This window comes from Numenius arquata, chromosome 5 (assembly GCF_964106895.1).
Source record: "Numenius arquata chromosome 5, bNumArq3.hap1.1, whole genome shotgun sequence".
NCBI classification, from domain to species: Eukaryota; Metazoa; Chordata; class Aves; order Charadriiformes; family Scolopacidae; genus Numenius; species Numenius arquata.
The window spans coordinates 44,188,568-44,209,983 of record NC_133580.1 but is presented as its reverse complement, the minus strand read 5'-3'; the positions used below and the strand labels follow the sequence as shown (position 1 = coordinate 44,209,983).

At 36.1% G+C, this 21,416-nt stretch overlaps 1 protein-coding gene across 4 annotated transcripts in view; it reads right to left on the bottom strand.

Annotated features, from left to right (window-relative positions):
* PALLD (palladin, cytoskeletal associated protein) overlaps positions 1-21,416 on the bottom strand; it is a 198,928-nt gene that overhangs the window by 120,032 nt on the left and 57,480 nt on the right. For all 4 annotated transcript variants that reach the window (XM_074147949.1, XM_074147948.1, XM_074147951.1 and 1 more), the window contains exons 2-7: positions 10,886-11,064; positions 8,533-8,599; positions 7,855-7,960; positions 6,751-6,825; positions 4,553-4,694; positions 4,212-4,235 (exon numbers count right to left, since the gene is read on the bottom strand). In XM_074147949.1, coding sequence (XP_074004050.1) covers positions 4,212-4,235; positions 4,553-4,694; positions 6,751-6,825; positions 7,855-7,960; positions 8,533-8,599; positions 10,886-11,064 — 593 coding nt within the window. The remainder of the gene's footprint in view (positions 1-4,211; positions 4,236-4,552; positions 4,695-6,750; positions 6,826-7,854; positions 7,961-8,532; positions 8,600-10,885; positions 11,065-21,416) is intronic.

Here is a 21,416-nt window from a genome sequence, read left to right as displayed (position 1 = left end):
ATACTTATCTAGCATTCCTAGGGCTCAGTACTGGGGCCATTTCTGTTTAATATCTTTATCAATGATCTGGACGAGGGGATCGAGTGCACCCTTAGTAAGTTTGCAGATGACACCAAGTTGGGCGGCAGTGTTGATCTGCTTGAGGGTAGGAAGGCTCTACACAGGGATCTGGACAGGGTGGATCAATGGAATAAGGGCAATGGTATGAGGTTCAACAAGGCCAAGTTCCAGGTCCAGCACTTGGGTCACAACAACCCCATGCAGTGCTCCAGGCTTGGGGAAGAGTGGCTGGAAAGTTGCTCATTGGAAAAGGACCCGGGGATGTTGGTCGACAGCTGGCTGAACATGAGCCAGCAGTGTGTCCAGGTGGCCAAGGCAGCCAATAGCATTTAGCTTGTATGAGAAATGGTGTGGCCAGCGGGACTGGGGAAGTGATTGTCTCCCTGTACTCAGCACTGCTGGGGCCACACCTCAAATACTGTGTTCAGTTTGGGCCCCTCACTACAAGAAAGACGTTGAGATTTTGGAATGTGTTCAGAGAAGGGCAACAAAGCTGGTGAAGGGTCTAGAGCACAAGTCTTACGAGGAGCGGCTGAGGAACTGGGGCTGTTTAGCCTGGAGAAAAGGAGACTCAAGGGAGACCTTATTGCTCTCTACAGCTACCTGAAAGGAGGTTGGAGATAGGTGGGGGTCAGTCTCTTCTCCCAAGTAACAGGCGATAAGACAAGAGGAAATGGCCTCAAGTTGCACCAGGGGAAGTTTAGACTGGATATTAGGAAAAATTTCTTCACCGAAAGGGTTGTCAAGCCTTGGAACAGTTTCCCAGGGAAGTGGTTGAGCCACATCCCTGGAGGCATCTAAAAGACGTGTAGATGTGGTGCCGAGAGACATGGTTTAGTGATGGACTTGGTGATGCTAGGTTAACAGTTGGACTTGATGATCTTAAAGGTATTTTTCAACCTAAATGATTCTATGATTGTTTCTCTATCAATCTTCCATACATATTCAGCTTCCGCACCAAATAGCAGCTGTGTGTTTGCTTAGGAACAATTTCCTCTGCAGGTACTGTTTTGTCTGGCTTCTTAAAGTATGAATTGCACCACAGACCAATGTTGTACCTATTACATTTCTGGTACACACCCAGCTTCCTGTTGTGGAAATTTTAAGATCTTTCATGACATCCTAAAAAACAGTGTTACTTATTACCGGTATTACTGCTAATACACAAAATGCTTGTAATTTATGCCAAAAGGAAATGTTTACATTTTGCCCAAATTTTATTTACATTCCCTTTGCATGCACAGAGTCAATTCCTACACAAATAAGCCAATAATTTATAACACATTATAACAAAAATAATAACACTGTCATTAATTTTAGTGGAGAGTAAGACATTGCACATTATTTAATAGGGCTTAGTAGGAACTGATACATGCCCAAATGTTACAGAGATAGTACTTATCTCAATGAATCCAGGGAGAACAAAATACCAAACAAACTCTTTCATAGGTTTTGGGTAGCAGCAAGGTGCTTATAAACATATATTACAACAAAATAACAAGTATGGAAAAAATAAAAAAAAAGACAGACTGCTGTCAGGCTTTCACTACTGTTATGTCTCTTAAGCTACAATACAGAAACCAAAATAGTATTTTGAGATGCCTTCCTACTCTTGCCTTGCCACCTACCTTGAGAGTGGTATGAGATACCTTGATATAAAATCATTTTTCTGTACCTCTGAAAACTCAAGAAATGCACCTTTCATATAAGGATACATTCCCTAGTACTCTTCAAAAGGCTTCAGGTATCTTCCTCCAGGGTCTGCAAGCTAGCCAGCCATGAGAAGAAGAGCATTCAGCACCATAACCATGCTGCAGATATGTGAGAGGGCTGGCAAAGTGATCATCTTTTTGGACTCAGAAACCCACCTTCTATTTCACATTTCAGATAGTAGTTATAAAAGGAAATTGTTAGTTTTGTGAACTAGCATAAATACTCTTATTTATTCCACAGCAATATCTGTCAGACAGGCTATATGAACCTTGCAACTAACAACAGTGAAAAATACTTAGTTATCCGTGAAAAAAAATCTTCTAGCAAGAAGCATAATACAGGATTTCTTTTGTACTCAACTAATGACACAATGGAATTGGAACCTTCTGTCTCAAGCAAACAAGTGCTTCTCCTCTCTACTTGGTAATACTGCATTCCTACTCTAAAATATTTTGTTCATCTAGCTTTATACACATTAGGTTGCCTAAAGAGGGTGAAGGGGTAAAAAAAGATTACCAAAAATAAGCAAACTTTATTCATGATTGTGAGTTTTGGCAGAAGTTTCAAATTAGATATTAAAAAGAAAACCCCTTAGATATGCAAGTAAATTTAGACTTCATAGAAAGTTTTGCATAAAGTTTCAGTCCTTTCAGATGCTTTCTATCATGTTAAAGGAGAAAGTGAATGCAGTTCAAGTGATTTTGCAGAAAAGAAGATCCCAGTAACAGTGAGCTAGATATACTAGGCACTACTCTCATAGTGCCAGTAGATTAAATCTAGAAACGATGTTACTACTTCGGTGGGAAATAAGTTTCTCTAGGTAGGGGAAAAAAGTAACCCACTGATCTTGGGTTTTTTTTAATATATCAAGAAATTGGCTAAGTTGGGAGACTTATTTTGTAATATATATTACAGGAGAATTTTCCAAGAAAGATACAGAATTGAACATATTTCAACACAGATCTATTCTCCTTTGTTTCTTTTAGTATTCAAATGTGGTATTGAAACTCTCCTCAAACTGTTCTGTATCGTAAATTACAACTTTTAAACCTTAAAGTTTGGGTTATGATTATAAAATACCAGTACTCCACTGTTAGAACTCAGGCGCATTTTAATTCCTCATTAGAGGTTAATTTGGTTTTCCAGCACTCTTCTTTCCTTCCCATGGCTCACATTTCAAGCCTCCATAAATCAAATAATTTAGTCACATGTATTCTGGGCATCAGCTCTTACTAGAGGTGATGATGCCGCACACCACAATTAATAATATTAACTGTCAGGATAAAGCATGCATGTATGTGCACATGTGTGTGTATGTTTCTGTATGATGGTCATGAAGTAAAATAATGATTTTGTGAAGCAGTAAGAAAATTAGTGAGTAACTGACAAAGGAAAGCAGAAGCTTTTTCCCTCTTCACCTCTTCTTTCCATGAAAGCTAAAAGAAAGTTGTGTTTCTGCTACGATTAACCCTGCATTGCTTTTTCCTAGTCCTATATCCTCATAGCCACACTGCTACTTTATAAACATCACTCAGCTGCTAAGTCTGTTCTCCCTGAAGTCAAAGGCTGCCAGTGCAACCCCTCAAAGTTTAAACCATCCCCCCACGGCTAAGGCCCTTCAATTCAGAGACACCCTTTGGGAATATCCAGGTCTTAGACAGAAAACTTTTCTGTTTTATCTTTCTACACCATAATTAAAACTTTCTCTAAATTCAAGCATAGTCAAGCACAACCAGCCACTCTCTTAAAGAAAGGCTCAGAACATATCACAGTCCACTCTTCTACATGTTGTTTGACTTAGAAACATTAAAGAAAAGAATAAACATTCTCAGTCTTTTAGCATCCACTTACTATTCAAGGAACTACCACAGCATATAATGATGTATAATGGGAAAATGAAGAAGCTGGAGAAAACCTGTAGTTGGAAGAACATTTTGCTTACTGAAATCTAGGACTTTTATCTTGCAAATAGGATAGAAAAATTCAATGAGGCTAGAAAAAAATAATTTTTGTGGATCATCTTTTACTTGCATTTAAGACACCTCCAATCTGCCAAACTAGACTGGCAAAACTAGCATTCAGTGACTGGCTGTTACGAAACTTATTTATGAGTACAATTTGAGTAATGGAATTTTTTGAGACTCGTTCTTTTTCCTCAGTAGCATGTAAATTGCTTATTTCCTGAGAATGAAGTTTGCTTCAAAGTTTAAGCTGTGATACTCTCCTTGCTGGTCTAAATGGAATTTACTGTTGAACTAATAAAGGAATTGATGTAAAGGACAGTGTAGAGTATGGAAGGTGCGATAAAGAAACATTGTCTTTAAGGGGGTTTCATATTACCACCGCTCAGCAGAAACACTTTTCTATTTATGGCTTCAGTGAATCACTCACTCAAAGAGCCAGTGAATCAAGAGATTATTTTTTCATATGATTCTTACCAGGTTCGGTTGCAGATCGTGGCTCTGCGTATGACATCATAAGGAGGAGAAACAAACGAGAAAAAATGGTATTAGAGATTACATTCATAAACAACAATATACTGAATTAACATGTTATACTGAATACTGTAGACAAGAACAGAATTTGTGCAGGCACACTACAAAATAAGGAAGACTTAAATTGTCTGTTGGTAGCAGTAGTTCAACTATTACCTCTAGCTATTATAATCACTGAAATGCGAGGAAGAGAGCACTCTGTCCAAAACTCAGTCCTAACAGACTAATTTCACGATCTTTCCCAATCCTGTATCAGAAGTAGCCACTTCAGATTATTGTCTTACTTTTTTGGAGAATTCTGAAGTCTGGAGAATCTTGAATTTCAACGCCCTGTCGAAACCACTTAACATGAATGGGAGGGGGTCCTCTGACCCTGCATTCCAATACCACAACTTGTCCCTCAGATGCTGTGGAGTTTTGTAGCTCCTGAAATGTAACAATGACAATTCAAATGAACTGGGAGCATTTTACATTCTTAAGAACAGTCTTTTCTTCCCTTTGTGTTTCAATTTTTTTTATTGTGTTATTACATTTTTGCAATAGACATTTTCTGTGAGCTGTATTTTTACGCTCATTAAATTTAATCTATCAGCTATATAGTTAAAAATGACTGAATATGTTATTTTCAAATACATACTTAATATGACTAAAGATGGAAAAGGTGTAAAAATATTTAATTCCTCAGACCATCACAAGCAGGTAGTTACAGTCTGACCTTTCATTTTTCATCCTTCTTCCACAAAGTGAAATGAAAATTCTGCAACTAGCTATACATTGATTGACTTGGTCCCGAGAGAGTAGCTGTGCTGCTTTCAGGTCAACCTCTAGAATGTGGAGTTGCTTTTCCTCTGAGCCATTTATAATCAACCATGCAAAATTATATGACACAAACATCATTAGGATATATTAGCTTGCGTATGGATAGATTCTGAGACAGTATTATGGCTGTAATAAATTCTTGTCTACATCCGAAAAAAATCAGGAAGAGTCTAAACCTTTGATGGTTTAGAAGCACAGTACTTTAAGTAACACAGCTGACAGGAGACAGCCACTATTTTTGCCTTTGTTATTCATTTTAGGATTATAAATCAGAAAGTCTTTCTAACTGTACTGTCTGACTCATTCTCTTTCCAATTTATTAATACATTTTTAGGTCTTGATGCAGCAAAGAACTTCAAGTTAGGCCTAAGATCAGAGTTATCCCTAGTTACTATTCATAGATCTCTAGTTAAGCAAATACATTTTGTTACATGGAAACCTAAAATCTTTGGATTGTTCCCTGAAGTTTGTATAGAAAGAAATTTACTGGATAAGTATATTTTTTGTTGTTCTTATCTGGTTCATTTCTTTTGTAATTAAAGTTGTTCTGTTTTGGTATGTCCCAAGTGGCTAAAGCCAGTTAATACTGTAGTTCAGGGACAAGAGATAGGAGGATTGGGAAGGAACAGTGGAGTCTTGATTGCTTTGACTGATGGTTTCTGAATGAGGGCTGGATTTCTCCTATTTCCCACTCCTACTAGGAATTTGCCTGCCTCCCTATCTTGAAGTAACCACATTCTTTAGCCCCTTACACCTCCACTGTTCACCCTCCTGTGATACCTGCAGTATCAGTGCAGAATTATGAGGGATAGATTCAGACCTTTCCTGACATGAGAAAGGGATATGATAGAGCCAGACCAGACAGGTGTGCACAACAGGGCTTGCTCTTATCTCTAGGCAAAACTACCTGCTGTTCCATACTACCTTTGAGTCAACTCTTTTTTATTGAAGTAATAACTAGAAATACCTTCTTTTCTTCATTTTGACTTCAACAAATGGTGACTAAATAATAGATACTGCTACGGAAATAACAGTTTGAAGGCAAAATGAAAATAGTATTTTTGATTAAAGTTGTATTTTAGAGATGAGGGAAATACACTGTCCTTCTTTTTGCCAGTCCTTAAGTCCCAGTTCTGAATTTTCATTTGAGATGAATGTGAAGATAAATACTGACTTAAATAATTACTTAAGAATTACTGAATAAAAGTTTCCCTTCTAGCAAGTCCTTACATTTTACAAGGCATCCCAATGAAGAATATCTGAACTGCTTTTTTAACTAACATACCTGCATGGATTTTTTTCTAAAACAAAGTTAAAAGGCCTGTGTTATTTGTTCTTGTCAGTAGATAAATTTTTCTGAATGAGGCTTTATCATGACTGTGATGTGTAATTGGTGCCTACCTTGTTTTATTTTACAAAGCACAGGCATAACATGAACCCATACAGAATATGCATGTAATTCTACTAGTGATTTTAATAGGGTAGAAGGCAGAAAAACTTAATTGTTGCAGTGGAAAAGTATTTTCTTAGGAATTCATTAATACTGAAAAGGATAATGAAAACTGCAAAAGTTATAACATGATCAAACATTCCTGCATTAGGATATAAAATTTCCTCTGGACTATAGGAGTATGATATAAAAATCATGATGGATAAAACATGCCTTTGTAAAAATGGGTGCAGAATAGATAGGCTTAGGTCCATCCACACGGTGCAAGTACGAAGTAGGGCTTTGAACCTGCAAAGCAATTCAACAATGCTATAAAAATTGAAAGAATACTGGTTTCAATAATATGGCCTGCATGCATCTATGCAATAACGCAAACTCAAATGCACTGTCTTATGGTGCTCTTGTTCTAGCACGCTTCTTGAGTGACATCACTATTTCACATCTGTTATATTTCTGAGATCAAAATTTTCAGAAATCAAGCTTTAAAGGCTTCTATACTTCCCATGAGAATTTTGTATCCAACTGTCTTTGCCTTGAAGTATTTTGAATTTGACTCCTGTTAATATCATTCAAGTCAGTCCTTTGCAATGAATCATTTTTGCCTCTCCTGTTACTACATCCTTGACTTACGTAGTAATAAATAAATCCAGGTAGCTAAAAGCTTATCAATGTTAGCCAAAAGAAGGGGAAATAATTTACCATGTACTGTCTAATGGAAACATTTATTTTATTTATATTTTATGATTTATATGCGACTTTAAGTCATTCACAGTGGCATTAAAACAGTATAAACTAATGAACATTTAACATTCTCTACATAATCTCTACATAATTAACATTAACAATCTCTACATAATCATGTAGAGAACATGATTCTCTACATTTAACTTCTAGACAGTAAAACTTTATTTTCTCTAAAAGGCTCAGAGAAATTAAAGCCATATTTAATTTAATTACAAAATGTAAAACTTTTGCTAAAAAATATTGTAGGCATTCATCTGTATTACAGTCTTTTGGAACAGGAACAAGTCACTAATTAAGTGATATACTCTGTAATTTTCATCATCACCAGATCTTTCAGCTGCTCACATGCTGTGTTGACACACACTGTTTAAGAATCCATATGTATATTTATTTTTATGCCCCATTCACTAGATATATACTTAATTTTTTGAAAGCACCATTCTTAATATAATAACATAAATATATAGTTCAATAACATAATTCCTCAATATGACAGAGTTTTTCTGGACTTACAAACTTTGAAATAAAATTTAAAATACTTTTCCTAATTTAAAAATTGGTATCTAAAAATACCTGCTGACTGGGCACAGAGATAGGTTGAATTACAGCTGTGGTGACTCCAGACTTTGGTGTAGAAGACCCTATTGTCAAGGAAACAGAGGTGGTTTTCTTTTGGGCCCTGAAAAAAAAAACAATAAACCAGCAAACACTTTATAATATCTGAAATCAAAATATGTTAGTTTGTAACCAATAAGCCACCTCGTATTTTCTAAATCTTTAAATCTGTCATTATCAGCTGAAAAGATCAACATTCAAGGAAGCCTGAATAGAACACAATCTTTGGCTAATTTGCACTTCACACGCAATAAAAAGTACTGATTTAAGATATAAACTAAAAAGTGTTTTGTTTCTTTAATGTAAGTCTCTACATGTTTTTTTTTTTCTTTGGGAGTCACAGGACTGGGTGATTACAAATGAAGAATTCGTGAACTTAAAGTTACTCTTGAATATGAAAAGTTAACATGAACAAAAGAGTTGTCAGGGTCAGGCCAGACTTCTCTGACAGAGCAAACACATTAATACAATCTACAGCTATAATACTACACATTTATATCACATGAGGAAAGGAGAAAAGACAAGACATACACAAACATACCCCAGATGTTTATTCAAATCAAAAACTACCAAAGATTTTCCAGTGTCCCTTATTAAGAATACTAGCACAGCATTGCTCCTACTTTGCACACTTACTGTGGCATAGCTCCAGATTTTGATTTGAAAATTAAACTTTCACTCTCTGAATCTGTGGAACTGGCACCTGGAAAAGAAAGTATTTTCAATAATCTCATATCCTTTTACTGATTTATTTAATGTTTACATTCCAAAGAAAAAGCTGTACTATTTCTGCATTTCATTGCAAGAGCTGAGAACTCTCTGTAATAAACTACTGCAGTTTTTCTTATCTGATAAAAGATTGTAACTATGTACTTTAGACAGTTACAGAAATCATAACCACGCTGATTTAATTACAAACTGTTTTCCCTAGGCTCTTAGCTGTCTTCCTTCATATTGAAGCAAATACGGCCAAAAAAGAAGAAAAAAAAAGCTGACTACTACTACTCTGCTGGAAATGTATAATTTTATTTACTCGAATGTTAAAACGTAAAGCTTAAGCAAACATATGGCTTATACACAGACAACAAAATCTTCAGCCCTAAGTAAGAGCAACTCAGTATAGCAAGACATTTTCAGACTAAACTTGCTATCCATGATCTCCACAGTTCAGACTATTTATATTAACCTATACATAATATTTATGTACTAGTGTTTCTTGCCAGTGGAAGTCTTGATATAACGTATGTGTTTGGCTTTTGAACTCACTTAAAGAAAATAATATGAAAGCATTTATTCACTTTGTCTTAATTTTTCCTAACAACTGGTACTTCATACAACATTTATTCCAGACATTTATGCAGTAGATACTATTCCTCAAAGGATCTGTGCGTACATTTGCATAGCTGTATTTGTAATATAAATCATAAGCAGTTTATAATCACTATGCATAGTATAGCATAGACTGATTCCAATGAAACAAAACTTGGACTGAGGTACCCAAGTACCCAATTTATTTACAAAGTTTAAACTACAAAAATCAAAGCAATAAGTAGCCCAGAAAAGGTAAGAGAGAAGCCATTGTCAAGTGAGCAAAGCGGGTCTACATGAAAGTATTTCACTTGAGCAAATGGTAACCAGGTCTTATGTGGCTGGGCCTGCTGCACAGAAGGAAGTATGAGGCATCATTGTCCTCAAGGCTTTAATGTAAAAAGCAATGCTTAGGCGACATTCTGGTTCATGGATCATAGAGCAGTAGCCTAACAACTTGTACAATTCTCTCTCTTTCAAATTTACATGTTGTAAAACTTCAAGATAGCACTTCCATGTAGTAAGACTGCCAGATCTCAAAAAAGGAATTATTTGCTGTATCTCTATACCTACCTGTTTCTTTTTTAGTGTTGTTTCTATAACTTTACATAGTATATTTATACTATTCCTGACTATTTCTGAAGTCATGCTTACTTCTGCAAATAAAAATCTTACTAGAATCCATAAGATTTAGAAAAGTCTTGCGGATTTTGCTATTATATGCCAATGTGGGATAACAAAGTTCTGAGAATGAAACACAATGAAAGAGACCCTATGAACGCACATTTGTCATGATTTAGCTAATTTATAGTGAAAAGTTTATTGCTTAGTTAATCAAAAGCTATTTAATAATTTTGGTATGGTATTATTCAGATTTGCTATGATTATTTCTTGTATTAATTTGTTTTATGCTTGCAATTAACCATTTATATTACTTTTAATGAGCTACAAAACAGGTAAAAGAATACATATTACAAAAATGTTTGAAAGATGCATGAATTAAAATAAAAATCAGTATCCAATTAATATAATCATGCCTAAAATACAGTCCTCCACCAAAAAAAAAAATTTAATAATTGTACTTATGGTCAAGTTACTAACTTTCCTCAGAGAAAATAATACTTGAATTATGACTAATTTTGAATACAAATATTTAGACAATTACTGGCACTTGGTTCTGGACAAAACCAATATGACTGACTTTTAACCTCACTTAAAATCAGTGACCAAATTTTAAGGATTATAATATATTTACCTGTGACTGAACAAGATTCATTTGGGGCAGCCACATTTAATTGCACTTGGAGGAAATTCAGAACTAAGACAGAGATTACTCTATCATGAAAATCATTATTGGTATCACCAGTCAAATCTTTATTTACAGAAGGTACTACTTAAAAGCTAACCATATGCCAAAAGCTCTGCTTATTCCTCCTTTTCTGTTCTTTATCTTACTTGTACCCTAAATAAATAGCAATCTACCCACTGATTCTTGGAACATTCCTTGAAACAACTGAATGAATATGATGTGATGTTTGAAATGTGTTGCATTAAAGGGAAGCAGAGGAACAACATAAAACCACCACCAAAGCAAATGTAGTCTTAACATACAGAATCAAGAGTAAACTTCAGCTTAGTTATCTTTTCCTGTATGTGTCAAGTACCTTATTTCACCTCTTACCTTCAATGAATATTTCAGCTGATGTACTGTCCGAACCAACGGAATTTGAAGCCAGACAAGTATAGCGTCCAGTATCGTCTTCAAAGGCTTCTGCTATAATTAGTGAATGAAGTCCTCCACTTCCAGAACGGATCTGAATGTCAGGCGTATTCTGGAGTTCTTTTCCTTCACAGAACCATCTGCAGCCCACACAAATTTGAAATACAAAGAAAAAAAGAACATAAATGATTGGTTCAGGCTCATCGCACACAAGAAGACATTACACTCTGCTGCAAAAATCTAAATTGCTACTGAAATCAGCACAGGGTGCTTTGAAGTGTTTAATAGCATTCGCAAAGAAATAACTTGCTGGAATACACTCAGTTTAAAAGGTAGTGAGACATTTCTGAATGCTAAGAAAATTGTACACACCTACAATTTAAAGCTATTCTCTGTCCTGTTTTGGTAGAATTCATGCTTTCTGTATATCTTATGTACTGGCTTGCTTTGACCACAGTCTAATAATTTCAATTTAACTTGCTACTCCCTTCTTCCTAATACTGATTCTCCACACAGGATGTTTGATTTCTGTCTATCATGCCCAGTCAACCTAATATAATCCCATGGTAAAGGTTCCATATTGCTAAACTTTAAATAGGTTTACTCCTGCCTCAGATCAGGAACACAAACTGGTTTTCTAGCCCTAGATTTTTACCAGTACCAAAAAGGTATGCCCCAACAAAAGGGCTGACTTTAGGTACAGGCAAAACAGACACTTATCTGGGGTGAGTTATTACTAGGTAAAAATACAGCCTATTTTGGTAACGCTGGGTCAATCAAGCATTTTCCAGTGCAGGCTGCCTGAAGACCTACTTGTTCTCAGTCCACATTGCTTCCATGAAGGTACCAGATCCCATCTTTTTTCTGTTTGATTCCCTCATATCATCTAGTTCTATTCTTATAGGCTATTCCCTGATTTATTCGTATCTCTGGCAGCCCAGCAAGTCTGAGAAGCAGATCATTCTTTTTTTAACAGGGGCTGCTATGGTTTTTTGCAAGGGATGGTAAATTGGTGAGTCATCAAAGGAAAATCATTAGGGAACAGGCTTCCTTCCATTCTTAAATTTTCACAATGTCCTGAAAACAAATTTTGCCAAATCCTTCTGAGCTCCAGCCCTGCAAACTCACTCTGAATTTTATCATTCTTCCTTCCCTTCCTCTCACCCCATAATTCTAATCTGTGCTTTTCTATGTTCTCTCTTTGCCCTCCTTTCCCTCTTCTTCCTCTGCCACTCCAAAGTTCAAATCTTCTTGTGGTGAGCGTAAAGACAAAATGAGTAATTCTTGACAGCAAGCTGCAAAAGTGATCTTTCATTCTCTTTCTCTCCATACACTTTTAGGTGTAGTATCCTTACTGTAGTAAGGATTTTTTTTTTTTAAAGAAAAATATATAACCACAGAAAGTTATGGAGAGTCAATTCCAATTAAAAGATGACGGTATTTTCAAAAATAATTTTAAAGACTTAAAATCTGCCACCAAAAAAAAAAAATCGATATTTTTCCTTTAGTTTGTACTGAAGGTGAGTATTTTTGCAGTTACATTCCAGGAATACTTTAGAATTAAACTTTTTTTCCCCTTCCCTATCAGATGATTTTCCCCTACCCCCCAAAACAAAGCAACCCCAAGGAGTTACAGAACACCCCTACCTACGTATGTAAAGCATGCAACACTACAGGATGACAGATACCACACAATAACTATCAGTGAATAGTCTTTAGAAATGAACTGCCTCACTTTTATTGCTCTTCTTTCTTAAACTACATGTAATTAACAGAAATAAAAAATATGTTATAAAGCTTTCTTCTGAAAATATTAGATTGCAAAAGTTGAAATTTCATGCTTATTTCAGAAAGCAGAGTTAAAAAACCTAACAGATTTACACATAAAACAATTCCCCCTAAATAACACCCAGAACTATGGGCAAACCCTCTGTGTTTATGAACAATACATCTCTTATTCCTGAAAGCAAAAAAATAGTGGCATTAGTTGATAGTGGCATTAAAACCATATGTAATTGTTTTCTGTAATTAAAAGACTAACAAGTTCCTTTTCTGTCTTCTATTGTGCCCAGAGAGTGCACACAGAAAGTATCATTTTTGGAAGGAACTAACAAACTTCCATTTGTTTACTCAGTAGACCCCTTTGGCCTACTTTTACAACCATTGGGCTCGGAGACAAATCTATTCTGTCAGCTCGACTGCCAAAATTAACATTTCTCTTCCCCCTCTTCCCCTCCTTTCCTCTCTTGTCACAAGTCCTCCCTTCTCCTGGTGTGAGGACCTCTGCTACTATTTCTACTTATTAGACCTTCAGAGTCCTAACCTCTGTGCAGCCTTTCCTAAGTTACATTTTAAACGATATGCACAGGAGAGAGGTTAATTCAATTTCTAGACAATCACAGACAAGAGCCTGTAATATGAGGCCCTACTTAGCCATTAGTTCTATTTTTCTTTCCTTTCCAGAAACATCCTGCAAAGGAAAACCTCTCCTCCAAGCCTAATTATTTTCTCAGATAGATCCCGTTTTAGTTTCATGCAAGTTGTATGGCTTTCTACTGTCTCCCAAATTCCATGCTCACGAAACGTTTAAGAAACTGAGATAAGCATATGAACCGAAAATAAAATAATCCATTTATATTTTTTTGTCAGAAGGCATTTAATAAGTAAACTGTTTTCTTAGGAGGATGAGTTCTACACCGTCCCTTGATTCATGCATAGACACAGTCAACCTCAAGTAGTGGGAGTGACTCCTCAACACTGGTTGGGACTGAGACTCATTGCATCACATCAGTGACATACCACTGCAAACGAGTCCTGACCTGCTTCATCAGACACTGTCTCCCACAGAGAGAAACACATAAGCAAGCAATTCAATATAAAATTACCTCAGCCGTCATTAAGGTGATGTTTGATGAATGGGAAACAGGCCTGGTGTTGGACTGCGCTGTTTATTGCGAAAAGAAGAATTCACCTTCACGATGGGCAAGAGCAGAGTTATTTGGAATGAAGAGTACTGCAATAGAATTAGTCATACTCTCTTTCTTTTCTAATTACATTTTTTTCCTTGTCTATCTACATGGTGATAGGAGAGGATTAATTAATGTGAATTTGTTTTGGAGATTACATCAAAATTAAGCGAATTAGAAAATTCTCAATTGAAATACTTATCCTGCAATAACTTGACAGTCAACAGTTCAGTTCAAGGGATTTTGTGAATTAAAAAAAGAGTCAGCTAATAAAACTAAATGAAATATTTTTTGCACAAACACAGGCTGAATTTTAGTTTTCCATCTTTCATATAGTATGGGCTATTATATGGCACAAACCTGCTAGCTACAGGTCCCCTTTCTGCCATTACACTTGGAATAGTCATAGTAAGATGATCTTCTGCTTGCTCCTAAGGACTGAAAAAGATTCAAAGACAAATCACTGAATCATGGTAGGGGTTGAATGGACCCCTGGAGATCATCTAGTCCAACCCTCCTGGCTAAAGCTGGTTCACCTACAGCAGGTTGCACAGGATCACGTCCTTTGAAGCGTTCTCTGTTTCTACCAAGGGATCACCAAAGTAAGCAACAAATCACTATCAAAAAGAGACGGAGCCACGGAAACCAGCCCCAAAGCAAGTCTTAAAAGAAAATTCCAGCTTTATGCTAACTAGGGCAGCATCAACTCATGTCCAGTCTATTCCAGCCTACTGATCCTTTGGGGATAAGAGGATTACTATCTAGCTGCGAGAAGGCAATAATGCTTCTGGAGAGCCAAAAAACCCCAAATCAAGCCAGAACCAAAAGACATGGAGGGTAACACAGAGGAACAAATACACTGCATATACTGCAGATGCTTTGTGAAAAAGAGAATTCCCTGCATAGAGAACATTGGTTTAAAAATACATCTATTTCACAGGTTCTAGACACTGAAAGTACAAAATTTATCCACTCATTTCCCTATCTCTTTGCTGTGGGTTCTCCACATTGTATAAAGTGTGCAGATAGAAACAAAACAGGCAGAGACCAACAAAAGGGTTTGTATGTGTGTGTACATATCAGTCCGCAGAACAAGAACTCAACCTTGCATCCCAGCTGCGTTCCTGCAGGCCATGCTAGCACTCATGCAAATTTGTAGAGACCTGTCCCCTTGAAAGAGAACAGAAACTACTGTAATCATGTCAGATAAAGGCTGGCAAAAAAAAAAAATCAAATAAAAGGAATATAAATTTTATGTAACTGGAATTGATTTTATTCAAATTACACTGAATTTCTCTGTTCTTTCCTACTTCCTTCTTCATTCTCTTTCCTCCATTTCTGTTCCTGCCTTCAGTTCCACCGTACCACTGTTTGCCTTGCCTGTTCTCCAACTATGCACACTTTTCACCTACATTATATCTACTGTATGTTAAAATGATAGCAATTAAGTATTCAATGCAGACACTGAAACACAATCACTAGACTGGAAAGTCAATACTCCAAGGAAGCAAACCAGAGGTATTTTGGTAGCAGGGGAACAATGGTTAAGATCCTCTCTTTTCACGCTTCGAGGCCTACTTTACTTTTCCACTGGCTACATTATTGTATGATGGCAAAACTACAACAGCAAACAAAAAAAGGACAGTCAGATGCCAGGTGAGCAGCAGTTCATGCACACTGGCACCAAGTAGCAATTCACACAGTGTCTTTCTTTTTCACTCTTCTCCTCTTTATGCCCTCACAACCCTCCATGCATGGAAATACGTACCAGCACGTGTCTGGGATTTTAATGACTGTGAACAAAACATAAACAGAGTTGAACAGTACACTGACTGAGTGAGCACCAGGGCCTTAAGAAAAACAGTTCAAGGTTCTCTCTAATGCATAATCCTGCTGGAACTTGTGTTTTTTGAGAGTCACTGAGGAATAGAGAGGTTTTCCTTTCTGCACACTCTTAAAAGCTAATTTAAAATGGCAGCTGAAGTGAAACTTTAAGATATAGCCGTAGGGAAGAATTATAACTGGGAACTCTGACCACTACAAAAAGTACAGAGAGATAATTTGTAAATTAAAAAGTAATTTTATCCTTAGTGGTGTTAAGTACGTCCAGCAAGAAAAGTTAAAATTAAATACTCTGACCCTCCTACACTGGCAGAGGCAGCATTTCCATCCCAATTCTGTGTGTAACTTCCATATTGTTTTCTCTCCATTCAAGTTAAGCAGTCCAACACATCCAGACTGTAAAACATTGCTACTTAAAGAATTTAACTGGACTTTTAAAAGAAATCAGCTTCACTATATAAGATTTAGAGTACGCTGCAGTAATCGGATTATTCACATGCTTATGTTCTTTGTACACTGCTCAATTTTTGTGCAACTCGCAATGCAATATTTTTATGCCTTATGTACAATGTCATTATTTGTATGGGCAATTCATAAAAGAGTTACCAATAACAACATACTTTAAATATCTGTATTTTTTAATCTTAAAAGAAAATTAAGATCTGAATATAGATGTTGGTACTTTGCCTGAAACTCCAGTTAAGCAATTAAAAAATGGCTCTAATGATGAAAACCACAGAAGCCAATTTTATAATAAAAAGTGTGTTACAACAGTATATAATATATACTTATTCAGAATTTAGCTGATTCTTCAGGTGTTGCACTGTTCTTCAGTCTCTCACAAATGTCAAAGAGGACTTCATATTCAGCTGCGTAAATTGCATGATTAGGTGTCTGGGGACCAAACCTGCCTTCTCAAAGTGTAAGAAAAAAGGCAAAAGAATACCAAAATGGTGGTATTTTCAAGAGACTCGTTGACATTTCAGCCCACCATTTCCTATAAATTACTTCTGCTCCCTCTGAGGTCAAGCTTTGGATCATTCTCTGTGCAAGGATGCAAAGAGGAGGGGGTATAGAAGGTGACAGACGCGACCAGCTGAGCCACGTGCTACAAAGCTTCCAAGAGCAGTGAGCAGAGGCCTCTGTTGCGTTTTGCAGCCTGCAGTAACTCCAAAGATAATTTTTTTAGCTTATTCCTGTCATTAGGAAAACTCCTTCCCTACATGCTTGTGTAGGTTTTCCAAGTCTCTTTCTGGTCACCTTACCTGTGGGACAAGGATTCTGCTCTGCGTTAGCATTTCAGCTGGGGAAATAAACTGAAAGCTATCTTGAGCTTGTGACAGCTCCAGACAAGATACTCCAAGTTACGGCAGAGATCCTGCCTGTAGCTCCTCTCACTCTCACTGCAATGTTCCACAGTCCTACATAGTTGTGTACAGTTAATTACAAAAGAAAAACAGTATTGCCAGACTTGATTAAAAACTAATTATTCTGTCTTAAAATCGCATTACCTTAAAAGTTCTTAAAATTTTTTAAGATTGAATCTTGTATCTGTCTTTGCAATGGTTGGCCTCACTCTATAGCTTTTAAGTATAGAATCTTTTATAAACATATATTTATGATGCAGGCTTTTAATCATCAAGAAAACCCATAATTGATGCTAGAAAGTAAGAAAATTTAACACAACACTGAGCAAAGCAAAGATTTATAGTTGTCTAATTTGCCATACACCAAATCTTTTAAAGAACACTTTTCTTACTTTTTCAATTAAGAGAATTTAACATCATTTGCTTGACAGTTACCTTTGCTTATTTTGCATTTCTCTGGCAGTGGTATAATGCATGCCACTGATTTCAACTCTGTTACTGCTAAATTATTCTTAGGCACAATAAGAATTTTTACCACAAAACGTATTTTTCTGAAGTTAATGAACTTACTGAAATTTTCTCCTACTACAAATTTACTCCTGAGGCAAATACCTCCTATTTCCTAAGGCCCTTCTGCTTTACGTGAGCTTTTTCTTACAAGCTATTTTTAATGGAGCACCCTAGTCAAAACAATTGTGCACATTATAATACGAGCTAAATGAATAAAGATATTTGCAATAGTGACTACATCTATTGGTAATTCTCCGTTGATTTAAAGGTTCAGGACAAATTTGTCCTGAAATACAAATCCTTAATTTTTTCCTCTTTTTTTTTTTTTTAAGAGAGAGAGAGAATCTTAAAGATCTGGCCGCAGTGTGGGAGCGGTATAAACTATCTTAATAAAGAAACTGATTTTTTTTTTAACATTTATCATAATTTGACTGTGTACTATGGAAAACTTTAGAGAAGAATAAGTAATAAAGAAAAGCCATTCTCATTTAGTAAAATTTTATTTTTATAAATTTCACATCTCTGTGTTAATCCTTTCTCATAAAAGTCTAGAAGATATGCATGATGTGATGCAGTAATGAAATATCTGGATGTAAAGGAAAAAATGGTGAGATTTAAAGAATAACTGAATTACATTCCATGCCTATAATGAGGAAGTTGAAGGCTAATTTTTTCTTTATAGAAACCAGAGATAGTATATCATAGAGAAAAGAGGTACCTCCTGGATGACTTATTTGGATATGTAATCTGAAGCTATTTATTTGCGATTAATAAATATCTCTGTCATAGCAGCCTGTGCGGGAGGTTAAGGTAAAGTTCACCACTGGCTACTCGCTTCTTGCAGGAGTAAAGTTTTTAAAAACTGGGTATGTTCACTCTTGTTTTTAGAACTCTGTGATGATAAGAAAAATATCTAAATATTTAATAGAAGATCAGTGACAAGCATTTAGCAACTTTCTTGTTGAACTGGCTTCAAAGCCTCATAGACACATTTATGAAATACAGCAAAGAAACCAGAGAAGTGACTCTTGTTGACAGCACTGTAGTGTTGGGGTAACTGATATTTCTCAAATGCATCCAATGGTATCCAAATGAGATACCCCATTTCAGGTAATCCTGATACATAGTACATATACGAGTACTACTGCCACTTACAACTCAGGCATCCATCTGAGATACAGCTCCTAAAGTGGTTTTTGAGATGAAGTGGAATCTGTGCAAAGATGGCAAGATCTTCTTTGCAGGTGCCTAAGAAATAACTCTGCTGCCCCAACAAATTAGTCAGAATGAGAAAGCATAAATCAGGATAATCAAAGGGAAAACCACTAGTCTCCTTAAAAGTCAGAGTAGGCACCTTCTGGCACAATTGAAGAGTCAAAAGAACTCTTTGCTCCGCTACAGTACAGTTCTGTATTTCAGTAATGAAAGCAATCACTCAACAACTTTGATGGCTGCGCTTGACAATATGTCATTTTTTCAAGCTCTCATTACGTGTTGAAACTGAAATAAATTTCCTTCCAAACAAAGTGTATACTGCCTCACAACAAAATAACTTCAGGAGGCTAAGCTGTCAAAGGTCTCTTCCCTTCACTTAAAATGATTTTCCTCAGATATAAGATCCCAAAATTTCATTATAAAAGCCTGCAAATATCAGGGAAAAAAAGATTGGATTAGAAATAGAAGAAAGCACAATAACCCATCCGTTTTTTATATATGTTTTTATAAACATTATATATATATATATGTTTTCTCAGTATCATTAAATATGAATTATGGCAAAATAAATGAATAGTTGCAAATTCCAACTTGTCTTATCCCCCAGATTACATGGCTTACATTTGGAAAATGGTTTTTCGTTTCATAAATACAGTAGGAAAACCATCTGTAACCTCTCTGGGTTTCAGAGTTTAAGAAAAAAAATAGAAAGAAAAAAAAAAATCACAATCCAAAACCTGTGAATACTCATGGATCGTAATCTGGTCTGCAATTAGCAAAACTATTTAAAATGCATTAAAAAGGAAAATTCTTTGGCCTTCTGACATATCTACAAATACAATTCTCCATCATGGATTAGTAAAACAAAGCAAAAGCCGAGAAGCAGGACAGTAGATACAGAAAAAGAATGTTCACACAATAGTTTTGTGGTACATTTACCTGTATTTCAGAAGACTTTATGCTAAAATCAGTATGTGCTATGAGCAGTAAGTGAGAGGAAGAACAAAGCAAAGTAGAAGTTCAAATTAAAACAGGCAGAGCACGTACAGCTAATGTACATTCGTTTCACTCTTTAACATTCCGTGCAACTTTCTCATTTTGTCTTTTCAGGTTTCATATTTCGCTGGAAGCTTTTATTTTTTCTTTTGAAACATCTTTTACGTTTAGATCTCCACTGCGGTATAGGCAATAGCTTGCCTCCAGTGCCAATAAACATGGAAGATGCTTCCATGTATCAAAGCACAAAGATGGAACAGTTTATAAATGTGAAGAATGAGGAAGTGCAGTCATAAAAAGCTTGACAATAGCTGACTCTGCAGTTTTGTCCCTAATATTATTGTAGACGCTTTCATTATTTTTTTTAATGTAATTCAGGTTTAAACAATTACCAGATATAACTTTTCATTTTCTGCGCTTTATACTCTCAGAGGATTATCACAGAACTGTGAAACATTCTGTACAGAACACCTGACACATGCACTTTTTGCATTTAACTAGTTACTACATGGGAGCCCCTATAGTTTTAGGACATGAAATGCCAGACAGTGAGTAATAATTTATTCCTTTCTGACAGTTAATTAAATTGACCGGTTTTGTACAACTTCCTTCTTGGGCCTGGAACATCTTACCCTGAAGTCTGTGTGGTAGACATTATCTGCATTTCAGATTGTTCCACTAATTCATTTGTCAGTAAGTCAAGCAGACCCCTTCTACTTGTGTCTGTAGTTGTGCCAGCAGAAATTGATTTATTTGCTGTTTTGTTTCATGCAAAGATTATAATCTCTTTCCATATATCAGAATATTGGACTTCCAAAGTAGAGATGCTGCTCCGTACTCTTTACCCTGTGGCTAAAGCCCCTTTGCCACACATGGAAATATATACATGCAAATTTTCTCTCCAAAATGGCTTCCAAAGATAATCCAGGAAACTCTACCTGTTGTATTTTCTATTGAGCATCCTCAAATATTTGTTTGAAGGAAGTCATAGAAAGATATCCCATGCAAACAGCTCTGTACTGAGAGACAGTAGTGGGTGAAGCACATGGGAACAGAGTTACAGTTTAGTGCTTCAGAAGAAATGCATATATGGTATTAGAGAGAACATTTCTGCTTTCATAGGTTTTGTTCTCAGCCTCAGAGTGTGCTGGAAGAGCCAGCGAGAACAGCACACTATACCTCCCTCATTTTATTCCACCATTCCCTCCCCTCATCCATTTTTCCTATTCTGTTAAGTTAGGCATACCCTCACATGTATTTTCAGGAAGAACATTCACCGTAATTTTCCAGAGTGTCTACAATGTGGCTCCTGTCTTACTGAATATAAGCATCAGACCACCTGGTAACAACAGTCTTGACAGGATCTAATGGTTCACAGCATCAGTTCCCTCTAATCTACTGTGCACCTCCGCAATTGCACAATGAATGTTCTTGTGTCTGCCGTAGCTGAATAAAAATGCTTCTTTAAAGAAAAGCTCAACAAATAGGATTTTGAGCACTGAAACAGTAACTGAACATAAACTAATTCGATACGTTTTACTACTGAGAAACAGAGGTTAAGCACTTTGTCCATCATCACTCAAGAAAGGTAAGACC